This window comes from Capsicum annuum, chromosome 4 (genome assembly GCF_002878395.1).
Source record: "Capsicum annuum cultivar UCD-10X-F1 chromosome 4, UCD10Xv1.1, whole genome shotgun sequence".
Classification (NCBI taxonomy): Eukaryota; Viridiplantae; Streptophyta; class Magnoliopsida; order Solanales; family Solanaceae; genus Capsicum; species Capsicum annuum.
In genome coordinates this window covers 222,511,210-222,532,792 of record NC_061114.1, presented here as the reverse complement: position 1 = coordinate 222,532,792, position 21,583 = coordinate 222,511,210, and the positions used below count along the sequence as shown (strand labels likewise).

Sequence of the window (21,583 nt, the reverse complement as noted above, 5' to 3'; positions counted from 1 at the left end):
AAAATTCATGTTTTAAAGATTCAAGTGTGATCAAAATTGGCAAGCCTCTACCTTAAGTGCAATTGCACAAGTGTGATCAGGGGAGAGAGGTGTGTACAGACATACTCCTATATTGTGAGAAGGTAGAGATCAGTGGCGGATCCACTTTGTAATCAGGGGTTCATCCGAACCCCCTTCGATGAAAAATTATACTATTTTTATATTATTTTTACACGTTCAAAAATATTTTAATGTATATATAGTAGATGTTGAATCCCCTTCGACTAGTCTGTATATTTACTTCTGAACCCCTCAATGAAAATCTTAGCTCCGCAACTGGTAGGTATGCTGTCTCTGCTAGACCCTCAGCCCATGTAAAGCATATCAAACAATGCTTCTACCTATGTTTACAATTGCTAAACAACCGATGCATGCAATAAATGTTCTTAGAAGATTCAACGACAGCATATCTACAAGATTAGTTCAATTTAATGACTAGACAATATTTAGTCACTGAAGTTGTTAAGAAATTTTGAATTTGCCTGCTGCCTCAAACCAAAACATCTATAAATACAATTCATCAAAAATATTACTGAAGCTCCAATTGGTTTGCTACGAAATTGAAAAGACATAACAGACAGCGGTGACATATATAGCCAAAGAAAACAAACCAGCTATTTCGAATCTTTGGTTATATTCAAGTAATTATAAGTTTGGCCTTGGGAGAAGCTCTGGGAAAGCGCAACAACTCTTCCTCGTAACCACTGCTTTTGTAACCATGTGTGCGCATCCTTACCAAAGATGGAGTGCGAGAGAGCAATAACTTTGTGAAAGTCAATCCACTTTCTGAAGCCCCAGACAAACCTAAGGTCACGTGTTTAAGCTTGTTGAGCGGTTGGTTCAAGCAGGCTGGTGTCTTCAGATATTCGGAAACAGCTTCAGCAATTTCAGCGGCACCATAGACCTAATGGTATACGAGTGCAATAAATACAAAAGTCATTTTAGAGTCAGATGTTCAAATATAAGAATATAAAATTTAACGAGCTAGATCATATATTTACCCAAATCACAAGTGTAATCAGATTGGGGGCACTCTTAATTAATAGCAGAGCACCAGAAGTCCGACTCAAATTTCTGAAGTCAACAATCATTGATAGATGCAACAACCAACTGACTGAAAAAGGAAGCATCTTACGAACCGTATCTGCACAACAAAGCTTTGGAGCAAATACAAATATATAAGAATCACCTAAAAACTATTATTACTATATATAAGAGATGCAAGTAAAATAACAAATGCAAATGTTACGAGAGAAAAAAAAAAGTAAAATAACAAATTTATTTCTTACATCAAGGAGAAGTGAATCCAAATTAAGAGCCTGGACTGTATCTGCCACTTGAAAAAAGAACTTCTTCAAGGTTGAACTTTCAACAGGTTCCAAAACATCAACCAATTTGTCAGATCGAATTCGCAGCCTTCTCAAATTATTACAGTTGACAAAGTAATTCAGCACGAGATAGTGGGAGTTTGACACATACAAGGACTCTAATCTTGGTGAAACAATGTTCAGGTATTGAGTGCCATCACAATATATCAAGTGCAAAACGACAAGACGAGGTGACTTGAAAACACAAAACTCTGTGGCTGGGTCAATGGTTACATTCGTCATACAGAAAGTTGTAAGATTTGGAAAGTCAAGACGCGATATAGGTGGTTTGATGACACATTTGTCTAGTTTCAAAAACGTTATGGTTAGACAGTTGAACACATTTGTCATATCGAATATCGCATGGCATGGCAAGTGTTAGCTCCTTGACATTATTCCGGTGACAGAATCCATCCATCTATCTATATCTGCATGTGATGGCAAAAGCGCTTTTGCCGTGTCTGGTTTAACATTACTTAGTGCAAACTTTACCATATCTCCGCGATGTCTTAAGAGAATCTCATCTACAGTTTGTTTGAAGTAAGATGGAGATTTTACCGCCAAGAGCATCAAAAATTGTTCATCCAACATCAGCTATGGATGCATTGCCCAATTACATCTCCATTTCTTCGACAAGATACTTGTTCTCGCGGCACATTTAGCAGGCAACCGAGCAAGGATAGGATCAATTAACATGTAATGGTAAAGCACTGATTCTATCCTTTTGGTCATCATCAACAACAACTTGTTTTGTATCTGCTAGAAGACCTTATACTTTAAATAAACTTGTTTTGACCATGTCTTTTTGAAAATATTTTTTAGACTTTTGGAAAGACTTTTTTAATTATAAATTTATGCTCCATATTTTTAAAACTATCAAAATCACCCAACTTAACTAATTTACCTACAAGATACAACCAAATGTGATAGGAGACAATAACGTTGCCTTTGTTGTTGGTGTTGTATAAAAAGTCTCATGGCCAAACACCCCAATTTTCACTAAAGTAAAATATTTTTTTATGGCCAAACGGGTCCTTAATGGAGGTTTAAATCCGAATGGTTCACACTTCAAACCATTAAGTGTATTTATTTTTTATTAAGATTTTAGCTCTTAATAGGTCTTAATCATTCAGATCTGAAATTAAGTCTTTAATATCATTAAGAGATATTCTTATGTTGGATAATATATTTTTTAAAAAATATGTTGGATAATATTCACTACCACTCTATCCACAATCACCAATCACCATCACTAACCATATCTGTCATCACCACACATTGTCAACCACCAATCAACTTTCACCATCACAACCGCCATTGAAAACCAATATCGTTATCAACCACTATTGTCAATCGCTACCACATCTACCACCTCCATTAGTCTTACTATAGCTGTCATGACCCGAGCCCGGGCCCTGGACGTGACACGCACCCGATGCTATAGCTAGTACGAGCGAACGTTCTGGCATATCACCCGAGCATACTTCTAATACAAATGGATAAAGAGGAAGTAAGAGATAAAACTTCACCCAAGTTTATTAACACCGCTTAATATCCAACAATACCAATAGATATGACAAATAAAGACCGAAAATTACAAAGTTTACTTGACAACTGCACCAGACTGTGAAGCCTCTAATAAATACTAATACAGAAAGAAAAGAAAATATATAATAATCATCATATCTCGTCCGGCCTCCTCGTCCGGCCTCCTGGTGGGAAAGAAGTTCACCAATAGCAGAAGATAGAGATCCTAATAAGGGGCTTGACCGCGGACTTGAGCGCCAGAACCTACATCATGAAACGATGTAGCGCCAAAGACAATCAATATGTGGAATGTATTGGTATATATATGTAAAATCATTTCAAGAGGATAGTACAACAAGAGACTATAAATGACAATAAAATTCAAATGTAAAGGAAGATAATTGGAAAGGGACAAAAATATAAACCGAACTTATGATGGACTAAGGTAAATTTAATTCCTTTGATTATTTGTGGGAGAAAGTAGTGAACCGTCATAAACCACCATGTGAGCGCATGGAGTCTGATATCGGCCCGATCAGCTAAGCCGTGCTATATCTTGCCGGGCATAGGACGTGACATGACATAATTTGCTAGCAAGTATCCATGGTTAGCCCCTTTTCGGGACACATGAAAAAAAGAGTCATCTGATTTACAGAATAATCTTTATCCTATGTAGGCAAACATAGTTTCGGGCATTTGTAGTTTAAACCTGTGCCTTCACGGTAAGCTAGCTAACCCCCTTATGCTCATGAGGTTATCTTATGTATTTATATTCAAAGTGTTAGCCATGTTAGACCCATGCTCGTGATTTAGCCTTCTTAGGCTCATGTACACAATTTAGCCCTTTTTGGCCTCAAGTTGGGAATTCAATTATGCTGAACTCATAATGTTTTCATTTGGTGTCATTTTAAAGCTTTCAAGAAGATTCGTGATACATTTTGTGAAGAATTCATGACAAGGTTTCTTTTCATAACATTTATAAGCATTATGGAGCAAATTGGAATCTTATTTTTAGGAGTAATTCTTCCTGTTCAAATGTTAAGATAACTTCAATCGACTAGTCACAACGAAGTAATTAAATAAATGGTTCACACCTTACTGGTAAGCAACACAATGGTTAAGGATTCACATACCTTACTGGTAAGCAACACAACGGTTAAGGATTCACATCGTTACTGTAAGTAAACAAAACCAACAGAGACCATATTAAAGCTACTGAAAACAGTCCATCAAGTTTTGATGTCGCTTTCACAGAACCTATGAGTTAAAAGGATTGGTTATGGTTATTCCAGTTAAGATTTCTAGCTTACACCTAAACAATTAGAGTAGATTTTAACATGTTTTGGCAACAAAATCAGTTAGATATTTACCCGTCAACAGTCCAAGTTTCTGCTGGCCAAAGAATAAACTGCACAATAATAAAGGACGCGGCAACACCAAGTGGAGATAAAGATCACAATATACCGGTGCGGGAAACTACGAATAGCTAGCAGGATAAGCAAGGGAGTTCTTTTATTCAAAAACTATAAGCAGGATAATTTGCCTAACAATCACAGATAAAAAAAAACTATTAAGCAGTCAGTTTTCCTTTTATGGGCTAAGAATAATCTGAATTGGAAAAATAGAACTTAAAAGAAACCTGCTGAGAAACAATTCTACATACCTCAAAACGTTTAACCGGTTTGAGATGGAAAGACGAAATTTTGAACTTGATTCCCAACCAATTCTCTTTTGTTTCTTAGAAGTTGTGATTAAGAGGAGGAAAAGGAATATTGACTGCTGAAACTTATTAAAACTAATGAAAGAAAAGGGCTATCGGCTGCTGCTGGAAAGCTTTGAAAAAACTGATGAAGGAAAAAGTGAGACTTTTATCGTGTGATTTGAAGGAAAACAGAGGGTCTTGTATTAATGTGTGTAACTGATACAACTTGGCTGGGAAAATAAAGTTCTGAGAACAAAAAAGTATAAAACTAACATTAAAGAAACGTCTTAAATTTCATGAAATAAATTATTGAACAAAAAAACAAAAGTACCCTTGAGATATCTCACTAAGCAATGGGCCTATGAGATGTTACAATAGCCGTCGTCACCACCATCGCCAACACCACCACCAATTCCAGTGCCACCACTATCATAAACCACTACCGCCTAACTCATCTTTCACAATTAGCACCACAGCTAAATACCACTAATACATGATCAATAACCTTCGGATATTCTTCACAATCACCACCACCATTGTCATCAGTATTGCCAGCTCTACCACCACTTCAACCACTATCATCGCTATAATCTATCTCTACTAACAACATCTCCACAATCACAACTAATAACGTCTCCAACAACCACCAATGCATCGTCAACCATGATATATTCATTTTTCAGACATCATAATCAACACTTCCAATAACTAACATCAACCAACTTTACATCACAACCACCACCACAACTATCAATCGTCATTATCATGATAATCACTACAATACCAACCATCACTACCATCTCAACTACCACCTCCAACATTACTAGTTACTAACATCAATCACTACCACCACCACCATCATTACAAACCATCTCCACTATCATTAACAAACTTGAACGTTTCTTTTTCAATCAAATAATAATTTATTATATTAAACTAAATATCTTTCTAATATATGATTAATTTTTTATTTTAATTGTATTTTTACTATATATACAAATAAATAAATTTTGCACATTCAAATGTTGAAAAACAAACAGTCTTAATCATTCAGTTTTCAGATCTAGAAAGAACATCTTAATCAATCAAATGTGTATTCTGATTCAGACATACAAATTATAAAATGTGCATTCAGATTCAGACATCTGAATGTTAATAAAAACAAATGCAGCCAGAGTTATAACTCGCCCTTACCTACTTTGATAGAGAGTGGATTAAAAGTAAGCCCCTCGATCTATATCCCTTTTTTTGGGAACCCTAGAATAACACGCAGTCGCTACAACCTCTATCACTGTAACACCCCGCATTTTTGAGCTATAAAGCGAACCGTCATTCCTACGTGCGTAAGATCTAATTCCATGGTTTATACTTAAATTCATGTGTCATGATCCTTCTCCTAGTGTATGAAGTTATTATAAGGTGAAAAGTGTCCATAAAAATCACTTGGAGCAAAGTTGAACTAAGAGTCATTCATTCATCCAAAGTTTGATATTCGATTCTACAAGGGCCTACTTTGAATGTGTATAACTTTTGATACACAGAGAATTTTTTAGCTTAAGACCCACCAAATTGTAGATCATAGAATTAGCTTTCCAAAGATACCAATTTCGCCTAAATCCAATAACCAAGTGAAAAGTTATGGCATTTTCCATGTGAGGCAGTAAGCCAACATGATACAAAAGTGAGTGTGTATCAAGAGAGTCAAGCCAACACAAGAACACAAGAATAACAAGATGAACAACAACAATGTTAGTGAATCGAAATAGGCCACACACGGCTTCACTAGACTTCAAGGTTTACAAAAATGACAAGATGATAAAGATTACAATAACAACAACAAGAGCAACAAAGTGGCATCAACTATAGTGAATCGAAAATAGCCCCACACGGCTTCACTATGTTACAACACAAACAACAAGATTACAAAATTAAAGACAGTAACTTGACATACAATATTCAAGAATCTAAGAACCCTAACAACATGAAAGGACCCTAAGATTAAAGAATATTATCACCAAGCTCTTACTTGGACCAAGAGGAACTCAATGACCTTAAGATCCTAGTTTCTAGCCAAGATTCAACCCAAGTGTCACTCCAATTGGGAATTTCGGTTTTGAGCTTCTCCAATGGAAGAGAAAAGTTCAAAATATTACAAGTCTTGTGTTCTCAAAATATCATGAATCAACTACCACAAGACTAGCCCTAACAAATGACTTATATAGTCAATTACAAAGGAGGGACAAAAGACCAAAATACCCTTGGCATTAAGTGGGTGGGTTTGGGGTGTTTTGTTGGGCCTCTTCACATTTTAATAAGTATAGGCCCTTGGATGGGCTCACAAGGGCCTCACACAAGGCCAAGGATGTGAACAAGGCTTGGAGTCGTTGCAACTCACGCGCTTGGCTTCGTGTGAAAGGTCTCGACCTAGGAATTCTCGTATCATCCTCTCCATCTTGAAGGGAATTTGTCCTCAAATTCAAATCATTGCCATCCTCCACCGTGTCCACCCAAGAGAGGTCACACACGTTGAAAGTGTTGTGCACTTGACATTCCGGGGATAGATCAATCTTGTAGGCGTTGTCGTTGATCCTTTCTAATACTTGGAATGGGCCATCACCCCGCGGCATCAACTTAGCATTCCTTTTAGACGGGAATGTATCCTTCTTTAGGTGCACCCACACCCAATCTCCCGGTTCAAGAATGAGTTTTTTTCTTCCTTTGTTGGTTCGCCTTGCAACTTCTTGGTTTTTCTTCTCCAACCGCAACCTCACCTTCTCATGTAGCTTCTTCATGGCCTCAGCCCGTTTGCTTCCATCTAAGCTTATCACAAGATCACTTGGCAAAGGGGTTAAATCCAAAGGGGTAAGGGGGTTGATGCCGTATACACACTCAAAGGGTGTCATCCCCGTGCTTGAGTGTATAACACGATTATAAGCAAACTCAATCAACGGTAAATGCTCCTCCCAAGTGTCATCCCCTAAGGTCCTATTTATTACTTCCGTTTGGCCATCGATTTGTAGGTGGCATGAAGTCGAAAACAACAACTTAGTACCGAGCCTACCCCACATGGACTTCCAAAAGTGGCTTAGGAATTTAGAACCCCTATCACTCACTATGGTCCTCGGAACACCATGAAGTTTTACAATATTATCAACAAATAAAGAGGCTACACTAGGCGCATCATCACATTTAGAACAAGGAATAGAGTGAGCCATCTTGGAAAACCGATCCACCACGAAAAAAATACTATCCTGCCCCCTTTTAGTTCTCGGTAATCCCAACACGAAGTTCATTGATATGTCAAGCCAAGGACGCAAAAGGGTGGACAACGAGGTGTACAATCCGTGGGGTTGGAGTCGTGACTTGGCTCCTTTGCACTCAACACATTGGCTGCAAATCCGGGCCACATCCTTGTGCATTCTAGGCCAATAAAATTGTTCTTCCAAAATTCCGAGGGTCTTCTCGACCCCAAAATGGCCCATTAGACCGCCATTGTGTGCTTCCCTCACAAACAAGTCTCTCCATGAACTTGAGGGAACACACAATCGTCTACCCTTAAATAAGTATCCATCAAATTTGGTATAAGGATGGGAACCCCTATCCGTAACCCACCTATCCCTATCCAACTCTTCACTTTCCCTATAGATAGGAACGAAGTGAGGGTCCTTGGGATATAAAGACTTGAGGCTTTCAAACCTCATTAACTTAGATGACAAAGTAGACACAAGCACATGTTTTCGAGACAAAGCATCGGCAACCACATTGTCTTTACCCTTCTTGTAATGAATAACATAAGGGAAAGTTTCAAGAAATTCAATCCATTTGGCATGCCTCCGGTTAAGCTTGTCTTGTGCCCGTAGATGCTTCAAGGATTCATAATCCGTTCGGATCACGAATTCTTTAGGCCACAAATAATGTTGCCAAGTGGCCAAGGCTCTAATCAAGGCATACAACTCTAAATCATACGTAGAGTAGTTTAGAGTTGCTCCTTTGAGCTTTTCGCTAAAGTAGGCAATAGGCTTCAATTTTTGCATTAAAACCGCACCTATGACGACTTTGCTAGCGTCACATTTGACCTCAAAAGTCTTGTCAAAATTCGGCAATTGTAGCAAAGGGGTCGAGATGAGCATAGCTTTCAAGTCCTCGAAGGCCTTAGCTTGTTCATTTCCCCACTTGAAAGGTCGATCCTTTTTTATCACTTCGGTCAAGGGGGCGGCAATGGTGCTAAATTCTTTGACAAAACGTCTATAAAAACTAGCCAACCCGTGGAAGCTTCTCACTTCACCTATGGTTTTGGGGGTTGGCCAATTTTTAATGGCGTCAATCTTAGATTCATCCACTTCGACCCCTCTTGAGCTCACCACAAACCCAAGAAATACAACCTCATGGACACCAAAAGAACACTTTTTCTAGATTGGCATATAACTTCTCCTTTCGGAGGACATCAAACACACATTGTAAATGCTTTACATGCTCATCTAAGGACTTACTATACACCAACACATCATCAAAATAAACAACAACAAACTTTCCGATAAATGGCTTCATCACATGATTCATTAGCCTCATGAAAGTACTTGGAGCATTTGTTAGGCCGAATGGCATAACCATTCATTCATAGAGACCGAATTTGATCTTGAAGGCGGTTTTCCATTCATCACCCGGTTGCATACGAATTTGGTGATAGTCACTCCTTAAATCAATTTTAGAAAACAAACACGAACCATTCAATTCATCAAGCATATCATCTAGCCTAGGAATAGGGTGACGAAATTTTACCGTTATCTTGTTGATGGCTAGGCAATCAACACACATACGCCAAGTCCCGTCTTTCTTGGGCACTAGTAGCACCGGGACCGCTCAAGGGCTCATACTCTCCTTGATATACCCTTTGTTGAGGAGTTCCTCAACTTGGCGTTGCAATTCCTTAGTATCCGTTGGGTTGCTCCTATAAGCCGATTTGTTGGACAATTGTGAACCCAGCACAAAATCTATTTGATGCTCAATTCCCCGAAGTGGGGGCAATTCTTGTGGTAATTCCTTCGGGTAGACATCTTCGTAATCCTGCACAACATGAGAAATAGGAGGAGAAATGGAAACATTAGTGGGTTAGTATTAAAACAATAAGCCAATAGGAGCATCGGAGTGTCCTCGTCATGATCCACAAATAGTTCTTTCCTCCTAGCCATCATCACCACACTCCCTTGCCCCTTAGAAATTAGGAGCTCCTCGATTTCTCCTACTCTCTCACTCTCGGATTCCCCTCTTTCTCCCTCACTCTCAGCCTTCTTTCCCTTCTCCCTCAATTCTCACATCTTTTGGTGTAATTCATTCACTTGGGAAGGCAATAATGGATGAAGAGCGACCTTTCGGCCATCCTTCTCAAGTGTATATCAATTGGACCTTCCATCATATTTGGTCGACCTATCGTATTGCCAAGGCCTTCCTAACAACAAGTGACAAGCTTGCATTGACAAGCTTGAATTATAACTATATATATATTGATATATATATATATATATATATATATTCCCATGATGCATAACTTTCGAAAATAATATCGAGAGCATGAGTATGAATTTCCTCTCTTGTTGCGAACTAAAGTTTATATTTTCATTGTGAATGATTTGAAATGCATGCCTTAAGATTTGAAAGTGATTTTTCTCAATATCATGGTGTTTGACATGGTTTATATATGATGAGAGGGAGTTTCTTGTTATAACTACATTCTTGCTTTAAGGGGAAAGAATTGCATATGATTGAATAAATTGACATGACCACCACATGTTTTGAATCTTGCAAAGAGAGGATAAATGCCTAAATGTTCTTGAGATTTCAAAGTGATGACTCTATTGTGATGTTATAAATCTTGGGTGGTCATGTGCATGTTTGAATATGATGGGCTGTGAATTTGATATGATATTGACTTGCAAGTCAGGGTATGACGATACCCGGTGATTACATGTCCTTAATAGAAAGAGTTTTGAATGTTTTTAAAGTATGAACATGTCTACTTTAAAGAACTAAAAGTTGGGCTTAAGAGAGCTAGTAGGTTACCCGAAGAAGACATTCGAGTGTAAGGGCTCATTGCTGGAAATCGTAGTTACCGATGCGGGTCTTTTGATATTGTATCCTACATGGGAGGATAATAAAAGTAATTAGGACATTTCATATGGGGGGATTCCTGCGGTGTGCTCGCATGGGGGTATCACCATCTCCAAATCCTGGTGGCTACTTAGATTGGAGCTTTGGCCGCCGAGTTAAGGTCGGGTTCCACATAGCCCGTGAAATTTCAAATTTGCAGGGTGTACCGACTAGCTCAGAAGAATAACAAAGAGTGATTCAAGGTTGTCAAGATTTGATTTGAAATTTATTAAACATGCCCATGTATTTTTACTTATATAATGTACGCTGTTATTACGATATGCTCTCATCTATTTTGTATAAAAACATGTTATTTTGAGTTGTTTTACATACCAGTATATCTGAATTGACCCCCTATATTTCAGGATCTGAGACACAGTCTCGAGGTCCAGCTACGCAGTAGATTGAGTTGTCCGAAGTTTGCAGTTGTAAGCCTTCTCTATTCCGGAAGGTCGGGTTTACATAAACGTTGTCATTTGTTTGATTTATGATCTGACTAGGGGCCTTGTCCCAATTTTGTTTTAGGCATATGTTGGATATTGTAATGTTAGAGATTTCGCAGATGGGTGTCATATATGTTGAATATTAAGAATTTCTTTCCAAATTGTTCAGGGTTATGAGATTGACCATGGTGCCGTTTAGTTATGTTTTTCCGCAAATTTTTTATAATGAATGAATGTTGTGCATGATTGCCAGAAAGAAAGGAGCGCTTAGGCCTTCATGGTTCGGGATGCCCGCCACGGCTAGTGCCCCGACTCGGGTCGTGACAATCACATACACTTCAGGTGAACACTATGTAGTGAGCACTCTATGCACACTGAGTAAACCCCCATTGTGTATGCACACTGAGTAAACCCCTATTGTGTAATAGCCTATAAATCACACAGAAGACGTAAATCGCACTGAACAAGCCTTGTACAATAGACTCGACACAAAAGGCATTGAGGGGGGAATCGATCCTAGGTGATACGTACGGATAACCACCCTCTAAACCAACTGAGTCATCCCAAAGACTCTCTTCCCCTTTTTAAAATGAGGAACATCGTATTTTCCATCTAAACTATTCGGAAAGAAATTAGTAAAAGAAACAAGACAGTAAAGAAAATTGTTTTGCCAAACAACAGAAGATTAAACGCTTCCACGCAATTCAAGTCAAGATTCACGGAAATCGATATAACTGATTCAGGTATATTTTCTTAAATGAATTACTATAATTGTAGGTTTCTGTGATTATTTCATGTTTAGATTGTTTAAATTATATGCTCTATAATTCATGGAATTCCTTACAAATCAAGTCGTAAGAATTTAATGGAAAAGAAACAAAAGCATATTACAGAACACAAAGAAAACTGGAAAAAGAAACAAAGAACTAACCTGAGAAATGAAGCAAAACGAAGAGAAAATTTGGGCTAACAAAATCGAAGTGGAACCCTAGGAAAATCCGATGCATCCCACAAGAGCTGAAAATCAAAATACCAAAATACCATTTCATATGACGATTGAATTTCCCAATTAACTCTATTTATTACTTTTTACTTACTATAAAAGGGAATAAGCACAGAGCTATCCGTCAGCTCGTGCTTCTCGATATTAACATTAAATTAGAGGATATTTTCGTCATTTTAAGCTTCAGTTTACAACTGCATCACTCTATGCTTATACATGTGCGTAGACCCTCCGCGTTTAATATATATATATATTTTTTTTTTTAATATTAAATATTTATATTTGATCTAATATTATTTAAATTCTTATTTTATTTTAATAAATTTAGTTAAGAAATAAAGTTAATTTTGAGTAAGGCGTGGTGATCAGTTGGACCTTTGATTAATTAGCTTCTCTTTTTGATTGACCTCCTCCTTTCTTTAATTCACAGACACAGGAGATCAAATTCCGAGTGTTGTGAAAGTCCTTTTTTTTCTTCTTTCTTCCTGAAAATGAAAAAGAAACCATTGTACTCTCATTACTCAAGTTGGATAACTTTCAAATAGTTCAAAGGAAAATCTTTATTTTATTTTATTTTATTCTAATTTTTTTAAAATAATACAAAAAATTTAAAAAAATATTTTTTTATTTTTTACAAATTTTAAAAAAATAAGTTAGTAGTTTTAGTACAATCTTAATTATATTTATTTTTAATTATTTTTAAACTTTTATTGTATTTTCTTAAATATAAAAAATAATTAATTATTATTATATTATTTTTATTATTATTATTATTATTTTATTTGTTATTATCTTCTTTTGTTTTAAGAAAAGAAAAGAAAAAGAAAAAAAAATTAAAATTTAAAAATCTATTCCTATCCTAAACTACCCCAACCACCCCAACTTTCCCTCCAACTCCCTCAATTTCCCCCCTCCTACATATCTATATAACACAACACACATAACATATGACAAAAAAAAAAAAAAACACGAAACTTAAGATAAACCCAAAAAAAAAAAAAACTAAGTGGAAAAAGGAAAAATCAAAACTGAAGAAAAGGTAAAGAAGAGAAAAACAAAACAAGAAGACGAAACGGACGACAACGAGAAAAGGAGAAAAATTGAAAGAAAAAGAAAGAAAAAAAGTGGAGGTTGGGTCTCCGTTTAAATTTTTGGTCACGGTATTATTACTTTTTTTACTCGGTTTAATTCATCATATAGGTTTCTATTAAATTGTGTACTTTTCCTTTATAAATATTGTCACACCCTTTTTTTTTTTAACTCAAAAAAGATTAAGTTTCAAGTTCGAAAGGATTTTATTATTAAAGTGACAAAGATAAAAATTTGTTTCGAAAAGGACTTTTAACAATCAAAACTCAGAGTCGCCACTTGACACAATCAGGTGTGCCAAGTCACCTTTGAAAGATCCTTTTCGAAAACGTTTTGACTCTTTAAACTGGTTTGCGAACAGAGATTTTGGCTAAGGAATTCTGTTGACCGAGGGGAAGGTGTTAGGCACCTCTCGATCCCGTGGTTCGACCACGGTCGCTTGATGGTCTATATCGAGTAAGTTGACATTGCAGATGTATAAACCACACAAAAACACATAAAACAATCAATCAAACACACGAAAATAAATAAATCCAAAATTTAGTGTTCAGTCCAATTATACAGTCTAAAATATGAAAAAGTACGAAAATAAATCCTATTCTAACCTACACTAATCCTGAAATTGCGCTCCCGTGCTTTACCCGATGCCTCGAGCCTTCATCACGGCGTCCTCCGGATACAAAATACTTCGGGGCATTCTCCGGTGAATAAACACAAATACCTCGGGGCATTCCCCGGCCAAATAGCACGTTTGAGTTGAATATGATAAAACAAAACCATTTCAGCACACATCTCAAACGTTCGATCAATCCACAATCTCTAGATTTGCCCACCCGACCTACGTCTTGCCTATCCCTTCTCAACCTGAAACATGGCACTATCGGGCTCAACAACATCAATGCATCAAAATTAATCAACATTCACTTTTCTCGATTTTTTAATCCAAGCCCCCCAATTTCATTCTCAGTCACACGCTAAATTCATTCTTCGATTAACGATTCAATTTTTCTCTTCAAAATTCAAAACCAACATCAACCATACACACAATAAAGATTCAAGCATGTCAAGCACACAAAGACATTCATATGCAAAAAATAATAGAGATTCAAGATAAAGATAGAGAACGAGAGAAGAAATGGACCTCAAATTTCACTTTTATGAACGTTATCTTATTGAAACAAAAGAGAATCCGCACCGGGAACCTCGATAATGAACCGAACTCCAACCCGGTATTTGGAAAATTGTAACTTGAACCACTCGCAATAACCCAATTAAAACCAAACTGTATCTGAATTCGCCAGAAAAGCAGTATGAAAACCAACGAACCTCGAAGAAATACTCCAACTCGACTCAAAGTGAACGATTCCAGCCCCGGATCGAAGACCAATCAACAAAATCTAGTCCAAAATACAATTGACCCAAGAACAGAACCGCAGAACAAAACCCGCGCCCAACTAAATTTCAGGCAGAACTAGACTCAACCACGATTCCGGTGGATGTTAGCGAAATCCGACCACACCATCCTCCTTCCCCTTCATTTCCCCTTTGTGTGCGTGTAGAGAGAAGCTCTACGAAGAAGAGGAGTAGCAAATAAAAAGAAAAGGAAAACAAACTCAAAAAATGGCGTCCTTCCTCCTCTCTGTTTTGTTTCTGCCTCCTTTTTCGTCACTCTCTCTCTCCATTTCTCTCTCTATTACTCTCTATGTTACTCTCTGTGTGGAGTGATTCGTGCGTAAGTTATCTACGTGTGTGCGTGCGTGAAGCCGTGTTCAAAGATGGAAAAAAAATGGGAGCCTCTGTGTGTGTTGCAAAAGGAAGAAGGGAAGAGAGCACCAAGAATGGCGTCTCTGGTTCCTTCCCCCTTCACTGTGAAACTTTTGGGAGTCTCTCCCCCCCTTCCGGTGTGGGTGTTACTGTGTTGTTATTAGAATGGAAAGAAAACCTCCCCCAAAATATTCCCTGTGGGCCCCTTTTATTTTTGTTCTTTTCGTGAGTTGGTTAAGAAAAATAAATATAATGTGAGGGGGTAGTGGTGAGGTGGGGTAGGTTAGCTAGGTGTTCGCTTTTAATTGGTGAGGTTGTTAGGATAGGATTCAAACAAGATAAAATTTGTTAAGGGTTGTTATTTTTTGTCATTTTATGGAGGGTATAATCACGTGGGTAAGGGTGTATGATAAAGTGAGGTGAAAATGAATAAAATTGGACTTGGGAGGGACAAAATTAGGTGTCTACAGCATGCCCCCTTTGAATGTAAACATAAAATGTTTTCAGATAAAGAAGTAGACAACAAGACGAAATTTTGTTCCGACCGTTATTTAAAGGAAAAAACAAAAGAAAGAAGGACAACCGGGTCTTGACTTAGGATATCCTACCTACCCAAGTTATGAGGGAATCGAGTGACAGGTATCTCAAATGATAGGAAAGAGATGGACTATACCGAGTTGGAGAGTGGAGTGAGGTTCCATCGAGATTCCGGTTCACGGCTCTGTCATTACATTAAAAAAAATGAAAATTACAAGTTAAAGCATAAATGAAATTACAAAAATCCTATCTATGCAGCTTCTTTTGGACTCTTGACTTGGGTTTCATCACCCTATTCTTCAGGCGGGATCCTGACTTGCTATTTCATCAACTTGTTGCTATGCTTTCAACTTCTTCACCCTGTTCTGCAGGCGGGCTCCTGACTTGCTATTTTTCAATCTGTTCAACTTTCAATTTCTTCACCTTGTTGCTTAGTTTTCCATTTATTCGTCCTGTGCTTCGGGCAGGCTCCTGAAATCACATCAAAACTAAAAAGAAAATTATCCCAAACAAATATTATTATAAAAAGAAATTCCATTTATTTGCCAGAAAAGTAAAGTTTCAAAAACAGAAATTGAATTTTTACCCCAGTTTATCATCAGAAGACTTTTGGAAAAGTCACATCATACCTACTTGCATGTTGCAATGATGAATCAAGACTCTGACTAAGAAATGCGTCTCTTAAGAGTAAAATTAAATAACCAAGACTAGGAAGTGCAGCTCCTAAGAATTAAAGTGAGGGATTCTAACTAGAAAGTGCGTCTTCTAGAGATACAAGTTTCAGTTAAAAGTGTGTCACCTGAAAAATGAAAACTAGCAAGGAAGTGTGTCTCCTAAGTATTAAGTGCAATAAGTCAACGAGAAAGTGGATCTTCTAGGAATCAAGACTTAAGTTAGAAAGTGCCTCACCAATGTTGCTTGAATTATCAAAACAAGGAAGTGCATTTCCTTACCAATGCCTCTTGAATTACTTAAACAAGGAAGTCTCCTTACAAATGTTTCTTGAATTGCCCAAGCTAGGAAGTGCGTCTCCTTACAAATGTTGCTTGAATTACCCCAAACAAGGAAGTGTGTCTCCTTATCAAATGCCGCTTGAATTACCCAAACAAGGAAGTGCATCTCCTTACAAATGTCACTTGAATTACCTAACAAGAAAGTGCGTCTCCTTACAAATGTTGCTAGAATTACCAAACAAGGAAGTGCGTCTCCTTACAAATGTTGCTTGAATTACTCAACAAGAAAGTGTGTCTCCTTACAAATGTTGCTTAAATTACCCAAACAAGAAAGTGCATCTCCTTACAAATGTTGATGGAATTACCCGAACAAGGAAGTGCGTCTCCTTACAAATGACGATCGAATTACCAAACAAGGAAGTGTGTCTCCTTTGGAAGTGCGTCTCCTTATGATAGCGCTTGAATTACCAAAATAAGAAAGTGTGTCTCCTTACAAATATTGCTTGAATTGTCAAAACAAGGAAGTGTGTCCCCTTATAAATATTGTTGGAATTAGCCAAACAAGGAAGCGCGTCTTCTTACAAATGTTGCTCGAATTTCCCACACCAGGATTATCATAAGGTAGTATTTCATTTTTAAAAGCGTGGTCCCATTTTTCAAGAGGAATCCAAACAGAAAGTAAAATCTCATTTTTCAAAAGGATCCTGAACAGAAAGTAAAATCTCATTTTTCAGGAGGGTCCTGAATAGAAAGTAACTCCCATTTTTCAGGAGGGTCCTAAACGAAAAGTAAAATCCCATTTTTCAGGAGGGACTTGAATATAAAGTAAAGTCCTATTCTTCAAGAGGGTCTTGAACATGAAGTAAACTTCCATTTTTCAGGAGGGTCCTGAACATAAAGTAAAATCCTATTTTTCAGGAGGGTCCTGAACTGAAAGTAAATTCCCATTCTTCAGGAGGGTCCTGAACATAAAGTAAAATCCCATTTTTCAGGAGGGTCCTGAACTGAAAGTAAATTTCCATTCTTCAGGAGGGTCCTGAATAGAAAGTAAAATCCTATTTTTCAGGAGGGTTCTGAGTATAAAGTAGAATCCTATTTTTCAGGAGGGTCCTGAACTGAAAGTAAATTCTCATTCTTCAGGAGGGTCCTAAACAGAAAGTAAAATCCCATTTTTCAGGAGGGTCCTAAACAGAAAGTAAAATCCTATTTTCAAAAGGGTCCTAAACATAAAGTAAAATCCCATTTTTCAGGAGGGTCCTGAACTAAAAGTAAATTCCCATTCTTCAGGAGGGTCCTGACCAGAAAGTAAAATCCCATTATTCAGTAGGGTCCTGAGCATAAAGTAGAATCCCATTTTTCAGGAGGGTTCTGAACAGAAAGTAAAATTCCATTTTTCAGGAGGGTCCTGAACATAAAGTAAAGTCTCACAGATGTGCATTTCCAATGGTAGCTGCATTAAGTGAAGCGAATCTGCCCCTATTTCAACAAAGAAAATTTGTCAGTTAAAAACTTAGTGGTAGCTTGCAACACTTGGCTTTCCAGGCATTTGCTCTAGTGTTCATTCCCTTCATTTTGTTTCAGATTGCTGACATTTGCCCCTACTTTGTCATGTCATTGATCCAAACTCAGATCATTAAGAGTGACTCCAAAATAACCACAGTATCTCTGCTTTGTCATGCTTCTTAGATAAATCCTTCAAACCTTGGTATTTTCATAAGTTCCCCAGCTTGTCTGTTGATAGCTTTCTGCATGCCTTCTTCAGCTCACAATTATTTCTCTTTCATATGCTGACTTTGTCTTGCATTGTGCAATTGAAGAAGCTGGTGGCCAGTTTTAAAATTTTTTCTCACTTGTTTTGATATGGACTTGACTCAAAAATAAGAGAAAAATGACAATGACTTTTATTTGGACCACTAACTCAAGAAAACAAAATAAAATAAAGAGAAGAAAGAAAAGACAATGAGTGTCCCCTTTTGAAACAAAGAAATGACAAATTTTCTAAAAATGACAGTCAACTCTAATGATTATGCCATGCATTTTGGATTAAGCTGCCTAATCTTTCCATCCAACCTTTCTACCAATTGTTGTTGAGTTAATGGCCTTGAAACTGAGTTGTTTCCTTAGGCCAATTGCATTCAGACCTCATTCGGCTAGTGACGTTTTGAAGGGTCTTTCCCTCAGCTCACCCTTGTCTTATGGTGTCTGTGAGGGTTTTTATTAATGAGACTCTCTTATTCTCATTTCTCCCAACTCACAATCGTCTCACGGTGCCCGTGAGGGTTTTCACTAATAAGACTCTCTCATTTTTCTCTCTCTCAACTTACTATCGCCTTACGGTGCCCGTGAGGATTTTCACCAATAAGACTCTCTCATTTTTATTTCTCTCTTAATTTCTTGTGCTGAGGAAGACAGGTAGTTCCCAAATACATCATCATATCCCTTGCATGTTTTGCCTTAATATCCCCAAAGATTGATCTGAAGGTCTTTTCTTTGGTTGTAACTTGACTTTTGGATAAGGTTAGAAAGAAAGGATGGCGTGAGGCCCAAACGACACTTGAAGTGGGTTAGGACTTACAACTTTTGAAGTCGACTCAAACAATGAGGATTAACTCATGCCCCAGTTTCTTTTGACTGGGTGATTCTAAATTATTTATTTGGTTGGACCGAGACCTTAGTAGGACAGCCTACGTATCTCACCTCCGAGAGAGGAGAATCAGGTCATGCGTAGTTCTGGCAGCTTTTTCTTTTGCTTGATTCTGATTTCTTTTCTTTTTTTTCACTCTATTTTACTTGACACTTTTTCTTTTCCTTCCTTTTGACACTTTTTTTTTTGGAAACTTTTGACTCTATTCTTTTGGTCGACACTTATCTTTTGAACTTTGTTGACTGTATCTTGATCCCAAAAGAGGGGTATGAAAGAAAATAAAACTAAGGCTCAAATGGGGTACACAAAGGATAACACAATTTATGGATAGCAGAATGAAATGCATTCGTCATACAATCCTTGAAGATGCTAGTACATAGCATGCAATGTGAAAGTACACAATCAATATCACTTATGATATATTTTACAACACTAACTTGCCACGAGCATATGTGTCACCTCTTCTTTTACACTTGTCGAACATACAACTCCATCTTTATTGTACATCCCTCACATTGAATGACTCATGCTTTCGTGGAGTTGATTTTTGTTCTGCTCCTCAGGAGCACACATGCGCTATTTGACCTAATTGAGCTTTGTTTTTCAATTGATGACCAAGTTATTCTTGTGATTCTCAAAATAATTGCTTTAATTTTGAAAGAAGGCTTCAATATGGTTACCAAATGTGTCAACACTCTATAAATTTTTCTCAAATGCTTTTTCTCACCTTAACCCTCTGATTTAATATGTCATGGTTAAATTGGACTTTAAGATTTGGCTGAAAATTCCGCAAGCATGTCATATCACTAGAGTCAACATAAAATGTACTGTATAAAGAAAATAAACAAATAACACATAATTAAAACAAAGAAAAATGGGACACTTCATTTAGTTGAAACAAAAGATAGAAGGGTTTGAACATAAACGACAAAAGGACAAAACAAGATAGATCCCGAACTACAACCCTGAAATAATTCGGACAGTAGAAAATAAAACAAAACAAGCTACCAGACCCCTTCCTAGTAAGGAGAGGGGTGACTTCTCAATTGCTCAGCCTGACATCTTAGCCACTGGTTTGCATATCGTCATGACTAGAGTTTTCCTCACTGTCAATGTTCTGTATCATGATTGATTTATCTTGAATCATCTTTTCAATTTCTCTTTTCAACGTATAACAATCTTCAATACTATGACCCTGAGCCTCAGAATGATACGCACATCGTGCGTTAGGATCAAAATTTCTTGAACGCCGATTAAGGGTGTGCCTAAGGAGAGGAGTGACCATTCCTTCCTGTACCAATCTCTGAAATTAACTGGCATATGACTCTCCAATTGGTGTAAAGCTATCTCTCGACTTCTGCCTCATTTCATTGTTTGTCTTGGATAGAAAATCTGGCTTAGAAGGGTTTTGGTATGTTTGTGGAGTTAGAGGATGACTCTGGGGCGTTGGGGTATGCCATTGTGGGTAAGATGAGGGTTGAACATGTGGTTGTGCATTATACACTGGATATGGATGTGGAGGAACAGAGTATAATGGATTTTGGAAGTGATTATGTAGAGCCTGGGCATAAACTTGAGCTTGAGCCTGAGATCGACGACGACGTGGTCTTCTTGACCTTTCTTGCTGTCCAACTATAATTGCAGATGCATCTTCCTCATTTTTTTTCTCCCCAATACTTCCTGAACCCTTTTGAATTACTTGAGTAGTCGCTTTCAATGTTGCAAAACTCACAATGCCACCAGTCTTAATTCCCTCTTCTATCATCTCCCCCATTTTATGGACCTCAATGAACGACTTGCCTAATGCAGGTAACAAGTGTTGATAATATGTTTCGTCCTGCGCTTGAATAAACACCTCCACTATTTTGCTTTCTTTCATTGGCGGTTTTACTCTAGCAGCTTGTTCGCACCATTTGATCGCATACTCCCTGAAACTCTCAGTATTCTTCTTTGTTATACTAGTTAGGGATTTTTCGTCAGGGATCAACTCCACATTGTATTGAAATTGTTGCACAAATTTGTTAGCTAGGTCATCCCAACTAATCCATTTGTCAATGTCTTGGTCAACAAACCATTTTGAAGCTAGACCTGAAAGACTCTCACCGAAATATGCCATGAGTAATTCTTCCTTCCCTCCAGCGCCCCTTAGCTGGTTGCAATAGCGTCTCAAATGTGCTACAAGATTTCCATGTCCATAATACTTCTCAAACTTCGGAATTTTAAAACTAAGAGGAAGATGTACACCAGGAAACATGCACAGATCTTTATATGAGACACTTTTGTACCCCCCAAGTCCTTGCAAGTTTTTCATGGTCAGTTTCAAACTTCTCAATTCTTTGGCTATTTCCTTTTGTTCTTCTGTCATAACAGG

The 21,583-nt window shown here is 37.5% G+C and overlaps 1 protein-coding gene across 1 annotated transcript; it reads right to left on the bottom strand.

Annotated features, from left to right (window-relative positions):
* Positions 1-484: 484 nt before the first annotated feature.
* On the bottom strand, positions 485-12,441 carry LOC107869446. Its single transcript, XM_016715981.2, has 4 exons — positions 12,154-12,441; positions 1,329-3,197; positions 1,041-1,196; positions 485-943 (listed from the first exon to the last, which is right to left on the bottom strand). The coding sequence occupies exons 2-4, from the start codon at positions 1,755-1,757 to the stop codon at positions 677-679; spliced, it is 852 nt and encodes a 283-aa protein (XP_016571467.1). The 5' UTR covers positions 1,758-3,197; positions 12,154-12,441; the 3' UTR covers positions 485-676.
* Positions 12,442-21,583: the final 9,142 nt, after the last annotated feature.